Source organism: Lipotes vexillifer, unplaced genomic scaffold (assembly GCF_000442215.2).
Source record: "Lipotes vexillifer unplaced genomic scaffold, Lipotes_vexillifer_v1.1 scaffold447, whole genome shotgun sequence".
Lineage (NCBI taxonomy): Eukaryota > Metazoa > Chordata > Mammalia > Artiodactyla > Lipotidae > Lipotes > Lipotes vexillifer.
In genome coordinates, this window is record NW_006786302.1 from 1,111,995 (window position 1) to 1,125,156 (window position 13,162).

The following is a 13,162-nucleotide window of genomic DNA, read 5'->3' on the forward strand; positions in this document are numbered from 1 at the left end:
AACATGCATGTTAAAAACATAAGAGTGATCATTAAAGTAATAGTAATAGAATGTATAACTTCCTAACCAAGAGAGAGAACACAGGAATTAAAAACTCAGAGAGGGGGCTCCCCTGGTCACGCAGTGGTTGAGAGTCCGCCTGCCGATGCAGGGGACACGGGTTCGTGCCCCAGTCCGGGAAGATCCCACATGCCGCGGAGTGGCCGGGCCCGTGAGCCGTGGCCGCTGAGCCTGCGCGTCCGGAGCCTGTGCTCCGCAACGGGAGAGGCCCGCGTACCTTTAAAAAAACAAAAAAAACAAAAACTCAGAGAAATCAACATTAAAAAATAGAGGGGGCTTCCCTGGTGGCGCAGTGCTTGAGAGTCCGCCTGCCGATGCAGGAGACGCGGGTTCGTGCCCCGTTTCGGGAAGATCCCACGTGCCGCGGAGCGGCTGGGCCCGTGAGCCATGGCCGCTGAGCCTGTGCGTCCGGAGCCTGTGCTCCGCAAATGGGAGAGGCCACAACAGTGAGAGGCCCGCATAACGCAAGGAAAAAAAAAAAAAAAATAGAGGGATCCGCCCGGCAGTCTAGTAGTCCTATGCAGGGGACCATGTGTGGGTTTGATCCCTGGCTGGGAAGCTAAGATCCCACATGCCTTGTGGCCAAAAAAACAAAACATGAAACTGAAGCAGTATTGTAACAAATTCAGTACAGGCTTTAAAAATGGTCATCAAAAAATCTTCAAAAAACTAAATAGGAAAAAGAAACAAAAGGCATGGAAGGTGGGATAGAGAAGCAAGAGGGAGGAGATACGGGGATATATGTATATGTATAGCTGGTTCACTTTGTTATAAAGCAGCAACTAACACATCATTGTAAAGAAATTATACTCCAATAAAGATGTTAAAAAAAAGAAAAGGCATGGAATATAGAGAGCATAAAATACAATGACAGAAATAAATTCCAACACATTAATAACCACAATAAATGTAATTGGATTAAATTCACAAGTTTAAAAAAAAGATTCCCAGATTCCATTTTTTTTTTTTAAAGGTAGCTATAGTTCATTCAGAAGAAATACACCTAAAACATAATGGTGTAGAAAAAATAGAACTTACAGCAAAAAGCAAGACATCAGAATAAAGAGGTCATTATCAAATGATAAAGGCAACAACTCATCACAAAAAAAAGTTCTAAACCCTTATGCATTCATATTCAAAATCTAAAAAGCAAAGTGACAGATTACAAGAAGAAAATTTAAATGTAGAATTCTAATGGGTGATTTTAACACATCTTCATCTTAAAGAGATGTATTTAGCAGACAAAACAAAACTATGAAGGATACAGAAAATTTGAACAACACAATTAACAAATGATCTGATACTTTTTCTTTTTTCCAAATTGTGGCAATCTAGTAATGGATTAAACTTACAACCATCAAAAAAAAAATAGAACTGAAAATATCAGAATGCATCCTATACGGCAAAAAAATAAGCATTTTAGTGAAACCTTTCCACCACTTGTTTATTCAGTGAAGGTATAAAATGTCCTTCCTGCTGCGAGTTATAGTTCAAGTTTTAAAGTCTTCAATCTAATGGATTCAACATCTTCACCCAAAAACTGGAGCATATACAATTCCTCTCAAGCACTCAAAAAACAGTTACAAAATCTGATCATTTACTTGGCACAAAAGGAATCTCAACCAAACCCAGGGAATCAGTATCATGCCCTGAATGGTGATGAAAGATGTCCCCCAAGAGCTATCTGACAGCTAGGTGGTTCCTGTGGTTCCATTCACTAATCCTAGTTCCCAGGAGTGATCTAAAACATGCCTCTGTCCCTTCCAAGTGTCAACTAACTTGGCTAGTTATTATTTGTGTCTAGCATGTACTCAAAAAACCTTTCGGTAGAATGAAATACAGTTGAGTGAAAGCACTTGGGCAATTCTTCAGGAAGTTGAAACTAAACTAAGGTTAACTATTTTCAACCTTTTGAGATATTCCACCATAGAGAGAGTACTAGAAGAAATATACACCCCCCAAAAAAGGGCAAAAAAATTTTGAGCTTTGCACAAGTGGTATATGGGGGTTTGGGTGCATGGACATGGCGTGAACAGCACAGGAAGCCAGCCAGCAAGGAAGCTGTTAACCAGAAAGGACAATTCCAGAGGGGTTAATACTATCATCCTTCTTTAAGCGTCTCAGCTATCTGTGGAGAAAGCGACTTTTCCAAGACACACCTCTACCAGTTCAAGAGGACCAGAGGGCCTGTCTCTTCTCATCCTTCTCAACTGCCTTTTAGTTCACTGCAGGGTTTCCTGCCAAGGGGTGGGAACCCCAGCTGGGAGACAGAGATGGGCCAGGCAGGAAAGGACTTCTGTGTCATGCTAAAGGGCTAGACAATCCGGCCCAAGGCAAGTTTGTTTGTTTAAGCCAAGCATTAACACTGTCGGATTTGGGGGATACAGAAGGTAAAACAGAAAACGGAACGACTATAAGTAGTGCATCCTTTAATGTGGTGACCACAGACTGTCTGCCCTCAAATACTCATTTGAGAGCTGAGTGAAAGCGTGGATAAAATCAAAATGTTCATGAGGTTACAATTAACCATTTTAAAGTGTACAATCCAGTGGCATTTAGTACATTCACAATGCTGTGCAACCATCACCTCCATCCAGTTCCAAAACACTGTCATCACCCCAAAAGGAAACCCCAGCCAGTCTCCTTTCTCCCTCCCCCGGTCCCTGAAAACCACTAAGCTGCTTTCTGTCTGTGGATTTACCTATTTGAACATTTCCTATAAATGGACTCACACAATATGTCTGGCTTCTTTCACTTGGTGTATTTTCGAGGTCCGCCCATGTAGCATGTACCAGTGAGAAAGAATTTCTAAGACCGAGAAAGCAGAGCAGCAGGCAATTGAGGGTGGGGAGGAGGGGTAAGGATAATTGCCATCGCTTAAGCTGGGGTGCCTAAAAGGACAGTGGCACCATTAACACAGCCGGGAAAGACAAAAGAAGGTACAGGTGGGGGCAAAGGTGACAAGTCTGTTCCTGGACAGTCTGAGTTTGAAGGGTGACCAGAAACCCACCCTGGAGGAGGCCACCAGGCGGCTGAAAGCACAGTCTGCAGCTGCAGACAAAAGCCCCAGCAACAGAGCCGAGGGGCACAGGGATGAACCGTGTGACTGTGCTCCGAGGGGCACAGACACATCTGCAACCACGCCTGTCGTGGAGACACACGCACAAACCAACCTGGCCTTTCTCAGAATGTGGCACATCGTCCACCTACCGAACTTCAGAGGTGAACAATAACCAGTACCGGCTCAGGACAGAGAAAACATTATCCTCCCTCTAGAGCGAAAGCCACAAGAAAGTTTGTTCTGGCTTTGCTACAAAGGGCCCATTCACCGAGACCCCAGCTCGAATTTTCTGATTAGCGTCTCCTCTGCCACCTCTGAACCCTGTGTGGCTGATTCATCCTTCTCTGCTTCCAGAACGGTCCACCAGCGTCCGACCCTCCTGAGACTCTGTTTCATGCTTCGTTGAAAAGTTTGGTGTCAATATGCAGCCCCACCAGTCTGACTGCGACTCTGGAGAAAAAATACTATGATTGTGTCCCAAGTGAGCAATCCTTCTGAGTAATTATAAGCTGTAAAGAAAGGGAGGGGCCAGTGCCCCACCCCTTCCTCACAGCCAGCCTGGGCCTCCAATGTCAGGGATCATTTCTCACCCCAAAGAGCTTTTCGTGACCAGATGCCAGGTCCTTCACAAATCCATTTGAATGTGTGCAAAAGAATCCCTGCTGGCTTTCAACACGTGTATTTACTTATGTATGTATAATTTACCTATTTAAACAAAAACAAACACGCATATAAAATTTATAAAATATACTTCAAAGTTGTTGTCCGTACCCTTAAGGTCAGGCTCAAACTGGAAATTTTGAGAAAAGGAACCATTACGGCCTGCCTCCGGGCAAACTCGGACCAAAGGGAAAAGAGGGAAGTTAGTTATTAGAACGCGTAAGTGTAGAGGTGAAATCACAACCAGAGGAGGGTCACCCACCGGGACAAACCTGCCCAGGTTCCCCCTCCTCCGCCGTGAAGCTCGGCACGGCTCCACGCTCTCATTTCCATCCCCCACTCACCCGGCGAGTCCCCGATGTCCCCCGAGGGCAGGCACTGCTACAGGCACCCCCAATGACCCGGACAGAGCCCACAGAGCATTCACAAAGGGGACAGAGCCCACAGAGCATTCACAAAGGGGACAGTGACGAGGGACAAAGAAATAGAACACGCAGCACTTTCACGGAAGTGGCGACGTATGCAGAATTTACCCAAATCCATAAGGTGTCGGATCAGTAAACAGCTTGAGGGCGGCACCTGTGCTGCCATATTCACATCCGCTTCCCCCAGGGCCCAGTCAGGGCCTGAGTGAAGTGTGGGTGGAAGGGCAGATGGACTGATGACCGAGGACTGGCTGAATCAGGAAACAAATCCAAAGGAATCATGAAGCACTAAGTGACGCTGTTGGCAGGTAACACACTGGCTTTAGCCATCATCTTAAAGCCCTCACCAACAGTTTTTAACTTCATCAATAGGCAGGATACTTTCCAAGAGAACATTCAGCTTTAATCTTACAATGGAAGTCAACAACAAAACAGGATTTGCATTACTGTAGCAAATGAAAAAAAATACACATGCATTGTCTAGACTGCTTTGCTAGAACACATTCGCTCCTTAAAATTTAAAAGAAATCTGTGTTTAAATCATATTGGCTACATCGTTCTCAATGGTGAAAAACTGAAAACATTTCCACTAAGATCAGGAACAAGACAAGGTTGCCCACTGTCACCACTATTATTCAACATAGTTTTGGAAGTTTCAGCCACAGCAATCGAAGAAAAAGAAATAAAAGGAGTCCAAATCAGAAAAGAAGTAGTAAAGCTGTCACTGTTTGCAGATGACATGATACTATACATAGAGAATCTTAAAGTCTCTACCAGAAAACTACTAGAGGTAATCAATGAATTTGGTAAAGTAGCAGGATACAAAATTAATGCACAGAAATCTCTTGCATTCCTATACACTAATGATGAAAAATCTGAAAGAGAAATTAAGGAAACACTCCCATTTACCACTGCAACAAAAAGAATAAAATATCTAGGAATAAACCTACCTACGGAGACAAAAGACCTGTATGCAGAAAACTATGACACTGATGAAAGAAATTAAAGGTAACACAAACAGATGGAGAGATATACCATGTTCTTGGATTGGAAGAATCAACATTGTGAAAATGACTATAGGATCCAAAGCAATCTGCAGATTCAATGCAATCCCTATCAAACTACCAATGGCATTTTTCACAGAACTAGAACAAAAAATTTCAGTTTGTATGGAGACACAAAAGACCCCAAACAGCCAAAGCAATCTTGAGAAAGAAAAAGAGAGCTGGAGGAATCAGGCTCCCCAACTTCACACTATACTACAAAGCTACAGTAATCAAGACAGTAGGGTACTGGCACAAAAACAGAAATATAGGATCAATGGAACAGAATAGAAAGCCCAGAGGTAAACCCACACACATATGGTCACCTTATTTTTGATAAAGGGGGAAAGAATATACAATGGAGAAGAGACAGCCTCTTCGATAAATGGTGCTGGGAAAACTGGACAGCTCCATGTAAAAGAATGAAATTAGAATACTCCCTAACACCATGTACAAAAATAAACTCAAAATGGATTAAAGACCTAAATGTAAGGCCGGACACTCTAAAACTCTTAGAGGAAAACATAGGCAGAACACTCTGTGAAATAAACCACAACAAGATCCTTTTTGACCCACCTCCTAGAGAAATGGAAATAAAAACAAAAATAAATAAATGGGACCTAATGAAACTTAAAAGCTTTTGCAAAGGAAACCATAAACAAGACAAAAAGACAACCCTCAGAATGGGAGAAAATATTTGCAAATGAAGCAACTGACAAAGGATTAATCTCCAAAATTTACAAGCAGCTCATGCAGCTCAGTATCAAAAAAAAACAACCCAATCCAAAAATGGGCAGAAGACCTAAATAAACATTTCTCCAAAGAAGATATACAGATTGCCAACAAACACATTAAAGGATGCTCAACATCACTAATCATTAGAAAAATGCAAATCAAAACCACAATGAGGTATCACCTCACACAAGTCAGAACAGTCATCATCAAAAAATCTACAAACAATAAATGCTGGAGAGGGTGTGGAAAAAGGGCACCCTCGGGCTTCCCTGGTGGCACAGTGGTTAGAAGTCTGCCTGCCAATGCAGGGGACATGGGTTTGAGCCCTGGTCTGGGAAGATCCCACATGCCACAGAGCGGCTGAATCTGTGTGCCACAACTACTGATCCTGCACTCTAGAGCCCGCGAGCCACAACGGCCAAGCCCACGTGCTGCAACTACTGAGGCCCGCGAGCCTAGAGCCCGTGCTCCATGACAAGAAAGGCCGCCGCAGTGAGAAGCCCATGCACCGCAACAAAGAGGAGCCTCCACTCACCACAACTAGAGAAAACCCGCACACAGCAACAGAGACCCAACACAGCCAAAAATAAATAAATAAATTTATTTTTTAAAAAAGGGAACCCTCTTGCACTGTTGGTGGGAATGTAAACTGATACAGCCACTATGGAGAACAGTATGGAGGCTCCTTTAAAAACTAAATATAGAACTACCATATGACCCAGCAATCCCACTACTGGGCATATACCCAGAGAAAACCATAATTCAAAGAGTCATGTACCACAATGTTCACTGCAGCTCAATTTACAATAGCCAGGACATGGAAGCAACTTAAGTGTCCATTGACAGATGAATGGATGAAGATGTGGCAATATATACAATGGAATATTACTCAGCCATAAAAAGAAACAAAATTGGGTGCTTCCCTGGTGGCGCAGTGGTTGGGAATCTGCCTGCCAATGCAGGGGACATGGGTTTGAGCCCTGGTCTGGGAAGATCGCCCATGCCGTGGAGCAACTAAGCCCATGAGCCACAACTACTGAGCCTGCGCGTCTGGAGCCTGTGCTCCGCAACAGGAGAGGCTGTGACAGTGAGAGGCCCGCGCACCGCGATGAAGAGTGGCCCCTGCTCGCCGCAACTAGAGAAAGCCCTTGCACAGAAACGAAGACCCAATACAGCCAAAAATAAATAAATTTTAAAAACCCCAAAAAACAAAGTTATTTGTAGTGAGGTGGATGGACCTAGAGTCTGTCATACAGAGTGAAATCAGAAAGAGAAAGACAAATACCGTATGCTAACATATATATATGAAATCCAAGAAAAAAAAAAGTCATGAAGAACCTAGGGGTAAGACGGGAATAAAGACACAGACCTACTAGAGAATGGACTTGAGGATATGGGGAGGGGGAAGGGTAAGCTGGGACGAAGTGAGAGAGTGGCATGGACATATACACACTACCAAACGTAAAATAGATAGTTAGTGGGAAGCAGCCTCATAGCACAGGGAGATCAGCTCGGGGCTTTGTGACCACCTAGAGGGGTGGGACAGGGAGGGTGGGAGGGAGATGCACGAGGGAGGAGATATGGGGATATATGTATACGTATAGCTGATTTACTTTGTTATAAAGCAGAAACTAACACATCATCGTAAAGCAATTATACTCCAATAAAGATGTTAAATAAATAAATAAATCATATTGGCTGAATAACAGACACAGGCAGCACACACCCATCACCTGCTGACACAGGGTAATGAAGAAGCGTAACATTTTCCAGCTCACTGGAAGAGAAGGCTCTCGAGAAAAATGCTACCACCTTATTTTGTATTCTAGTAATAATATACCTCGCTTGGACCCATAAAGGCAATTACCGGCCAGCTCATCAGAATGGAAATTATAAAAAATAGCTTTAGAGCAGGGTTCAACAAGCCTTTTCCATAAAGGGCCAGAGAGCAAATATTTCAGGCTTTGCAAGCAAGACAGCCTCGGTCACATCATCATCTTTGCTTTTTTAGGTTTATTTTCTGTGTGGTTTTTTTTCCCAACAACGCTATGAAAAATGTAAAAACCATTCTTAGTTCCCAGGCCATACAAACCGTTGCTGGCCGCCCCGCCTTAGACCATGGTAAGAAAGAATAGGACACTTGGAGTCCCAAGTCCCTCACAATTCAACCCAAGGGGCAAATCACCGTCCACGTCTGACTTACCTCCTTCAGTCTCTCCAGCTCGTTTTGCAGGGCCTGTTTGGATATTTCCACTTCAATCATCTGCTGTCGTAGAGTTTCATTCTCACCTTCAGCTTTAGCTCTCTTTTCCTCCACAGTTTCAAGTTCATGGTGCAACCTGACCGACACATCTTTGGCCACCTGCACCAACCCACAGAGACTGTCATCAGGATGGGAAGCTTTCTGTGTGCTAAGGGTACCTCCAAACAACTTCAGAGGCAGAATCATTAAGGAATATTATATTACACCAAAGAGCAAAGATCCTGGCAATATTAACAAGCCTAGTTTTAAAGGAGGAAGGTATTAGTTTGAAACAGGAAATCCACATTACGGGAAAACATGACATTCATCTGGATTAAAGGCCACTTTGCAAGGCCCTGCTCCTTCTAGAATATCCCAGGAGCACATGCTTTAAATGACAAGTTAAAAATCATCACCATCATCATCAAAAAAAATAAACATTTCCGTTTCCCAAAATAATACAAAACCTACCTGCTTAAAAAAAACAAATCAAGTAATTCTGTATGCAGTAGATGTTTCATGTAGTCAAGTTTTAAATTGTCTACTCTGGTAAAACATTTGAATGCTAAAGGCAGTTAAACATTTTTACTTTCTAAAAGGAAATAAGGAAGGAGATTTTTGTGAGAAATATAAATCACCTTTTTATCACATTGAATGACATTTTCTTAGTCGTTTATAAATTTGATAGTTATAAAGATCCTTTTCCTGTTATCATAAATGAAAGGCTAAATGAGATTTCCTAAGGACTCGTCTAATAAGGAGGACATTATACATAATTCATCTCTAGATAAATGATTTGATAATTGGGGCAGGAGAGAAGCCACGGTGGAGAGGACAAATGGAATAAAGTCTGGGATTTCTTCACCTCATTCCCACTTCCACCAACGATTCTCAAAGACACTTTAGACAATTAGTTATGTTCCTATTTCTCTTTCAGTTAAATCACCACTACAAGTCTTACTTGGGTTATGGTACTTTCAGGTTTTCTGCATCCTAGAAACTTAAATAACCAAAAAAAAAAAAAAAAGTTAAGTGGCTATGATCAACTTTTAAAAGTGGTCTTTGACTATAACTGAATTGATAATCAATCTTTAAAATATTCCAGATCTGTAGGAGTTTCTGCACAATTTCTAAAGAACAGTCAGATCAATGGGCAGGTATTAATTCTTTTTTTATTGAACATCTATTATGATAATTTCTTTTCTTTTTCGGGGGGTGGGCGGGTTAAGATTCCAGTTCATATGAGGGATTTAAGTCTTGGTCCAAAGCCATATGGCTACACACACCTTACAAACCATCACGTGAATGAAGAACATTTAAGCTGAATTCTGTTGAAAGAGAGAAACACTAACAGAACATCGCGTAAGTGGGTTCTGAGGGTTGCGTTTCAGGTCTGCAACTGTACAGAAATGGTACAGAAACCTGTATGTCTAAGATACAACCTAGGCAAATCTGTGGAATTGTACAGAAACTCCCAGCGGCTCCTTTGGGGAAGCCATGTCCCATCCACCCTGCTCACTCACCCCTCCCCCCCCCCCCCCACCCCATACACGGGCCTCTCACTGTTGCGGCCTCTCCCGTTGCGGAGCACAGGCTCCGGACGCGCAGGCTCAGCGGCCATGGCTCACGGGCCCAGCCGCTCCGCGGCACGTGGGATCTTCCCGGACCAGGGCACAAACCCGTGTCCCCTGCATCAGCAGGCGGACTCTCAACCACTGCGCCACCAGGGAAGCCCCCGCTCACTCACCTTTAAGTCCTGCTCCAGACTTCGGATGAGCTCGCCATCCACCTGCCCGGTCTCTGCCACCTTCAGGCTCTTCTGCTCAGCCTTCCTGAGGCGGTACTGCAGGATTCGGCAGTTTTTATTGGCGCGGTCCAGTTCCCGCCGAAGCTCCTGTAGCTGGTAAACATCTTCCTCTAAGTAACTGTCTCTCATCTCTTCCATTTCAGCACGGAGTTCATCCAACTCATCCTACACAAGCCAGACAGAGGAGATTGAGAAGCCAGGTCCCTCAGAAAGGATGGAGTCGTCCATCCAACCCTGCTCTGCAATACTGTGAACCTTCTGCACAGTTACCTGTCGGCTTCTGGCCACAACTGTGTGATACGACACAGGGACTCTGGAAATTCTCATGCAAGACAGTTATCACCAGATGTCTGTTCAGATCTTATGGACCCAGAAGCCAAAAACGAGCATGGATTATGCATTGCAGGCTCTCAGCATTTATCCTGCTCCCAATCTTTCCTTACATAATCATCACCATAAACGAAGTCATCTCTGCAGATAATTAAACCTTTAGATTCAAACCAAACGCTGACCTAAACCCGCGTCTCTAAGACACAATCTAGGCAGTAAGACAGACACTGCCTGCAAAGAACACAGACTTTAGTGGGGTCATAACTGTGAATTGTCTGGGAATTATAACATACCCGCAAATGTCCCTAAAATTGTCTTGACTTATGATTCTAACGATAAAACCGGGAGATCAGAGTGCTTTGTGACCACCTAGAGGGGTGGGATAGGGAGGGTGGGAGGGAGGGAGACGCAAGAGGAAGGAGATATGGGGATATATGTATATGTATAGCTGATTCACTTTGTTATACGGCAGAAACTAACACACCATTGTAAAGCAATTATACTCCAATAAAGATGTTTAAAAAAAATAAAGATAAAACCTCGTGCGCTGTTTTTTTCCCATTCGCCTGCCCTGCATTTCCCATCTCCACTCCACTCTGGTGTCAGCGTGAAGGCACGCGGGTACAGGAGAAACCCAGGAGTTATTCCTGGCTCCCTCCCCGCCGCATGCCGGGCCACAGCCAACGCAGTGCTGTCAGCTCAAAGTCCAAATACCTGCGGCTCTCCCGCCTCCATCCCTCTCAAGAGAGCCACAGGTAAGACTTACACAGCTAAGCCCATCCATCACCTGGGTGCCCCGCTTCCTCTCTATAGCTCAGGCTCCACCCAGACCTACCCTTTTCATAAGTAACTCAGACCTCCTCCCCCTACTCATGCCCTCCAGGGGGCTCCGCATCAGACAAAGTTCTTCCAGGTCCTCCCCAGCACCTGCATGCTACCCCCTCCTTCCCTGCCACCCTGCTGCTTCCACAGGGTCCAGGCAGCTGGAGGCCTTTCACCTGTTATGGCCTCCCCTTCCTCCCCAGCACTTTGCAGAGCTCACAGTCACACGGTCACACAACTTGGAAGGCACACAATGCCACCCCCTGCCATCCCCCCCCATCTCTAGTCCAGGCCCTGCCCCTCCCCACCGCCTCCTACCGCTGCCTAATGTTATCTGTGTTTCTTCCTGTTCATCATCTGTCGCCCACCCAGGAAGGTAAGCGCCAGGAGGGCAGACACCTGGTGTCTCCCAGTGTCCAGGGCAGTGCGAGCCACACGGCAGGCCCTCAATAAATATTTGTGGAATTACTACCCATTAACCTCAGTCAACACCTAGAAAGACCAAATCCTAAACAGGACCCAAACCAGACATCCCCGCACATGGCTTTGTTCCAGTCTTGCAGTCTGGTCCTGGAAAATTCTTCCCAACCCATAGACACAGCTGCAGCATGTGATGAGATATAAATTCTATTATAAAGACTTCAACAAGGAGAAATTTGGAAGGCAGGAGATTAAAAAAAGCATTCTAGAACTGTCTTGATTAGTTCGATAATTGATGGCATAAATGCCTCCAGATTAGGGTACACTCGTTCATCGTTTGTTTTTTTTGCCACACCACGCAGCTTGTGGGATCTTAGTTCTCCATCCCTCGGCAGTGAACATTAGGAGTCCTAACCACTGGACCGCCAGAGAATTCCCCATTCCCATTTGTTTGGCTCAATTAATACTGAGGCTCAAGGGAAAAACTCTCCCAAACGTGGACACCCTTACTTGTCAGCTCTCACCCTATGCAGTTTGTTCCTGGAGCCTGACCACCCTTTGCTAATCCTGCATTTCTTCTTAAACCCAGGGATTTATTTACAATAAAGAACAAGAGTTTCCTAACACCAGAGCCTCAAGTAGACAAAAGATTGACTAGAAGGGAATCTCCTGAAGAGCATCTTACCCTCTGGGTAAGATTAGGTCCAAGAAGTGTAACAAACGAATTGGGAAACTTTGTGGAAAAATACAGACTGGTGCCAATGCGGTGAAAACAATTGTCCAGCCAACCCCACCTGTGTGCAGCCACCACCTATATGGGAAAGGGCACAGATGTGGCACCTCATTCCCCCAAGCCCCAGTCTGTAGGTTCTCCCACTCTGTCCACACCACCTGACCAAGAGCATTACCTACTCAGTTGACCAAGACTCCAAGTGGAGCCTGTTTCAACGGACCACCAAGGAGAACGGATGTTAAAGAGGAAAGCTTTACCAACATTCCTAGTGGTCAAATGAATAAAACGTTTTTGTTCTCATCTGCTAAGTGTTCTTACAGAATTTCTGTACCAGTGATGACAGCCTCATTAAAAATATAAGATGTTCTCATGTGTCTTAAGTTAAATCTTAGCGTTGAAAATGTTACGATGTATAAGCAAGTTTCATTGCTGTTTTTTATTTCGGGGAGACCTCTTCCTGTCAATCTTGTTCCCGGCAGGAAAATTTGTTGGCACTGGGAGTTACTGGGCCGAGCACAGAGGCCGGTCACTGGAACATCCATGAAGAGAACAGACAGGCTGGGCTCTTCAGGTGCCTGGAGAACCCACCTATTTCAGGAAGGTCCTTTCAACCTGCAGCAAAGAGGTTGTTCCGATCACTGCACTGAGCCATGGAAGCTGTGCCCTTGACCCAACCCACGCTGGAGGAGACCAACTGCCGGCTGCAAGCTTCAAAACAGGCCTGTGCCTGCCATCCTTCCATAAAGAGTAGAGCGTTAGGGCTTCCCTGGTGGCGCAGCGGTTGAGAGTCCGCCTGCCGATGCAGGGGACACGGGGTCGTGCCC

The 13,162-nt window shown here is 44.8% G+C and overlaps 1 protein-coding gene across 1 annotated transcript in view; it reads right to left on the reverse strand.

The window, feature by feature from the left end:
* LOC103078851 (protein SOGA2) overlaps positions 1-10,171 on the reverse strand; it is a 111,367-nt gene extending 101,196 nt beyond the window's left edge. The window contains 2 exon segments of the mRNA XM_082931121.1: positions 8,188-8,346; positions 9,974-10,171. Of these exon segments, the coding sequence (XP_082787247.1) occupies positions 8,188-8,346; positions 9,974-10,171 (357 nt within the window).
* Positions 10,172-13,162: the final 2,991 nt, after the last annotated feature.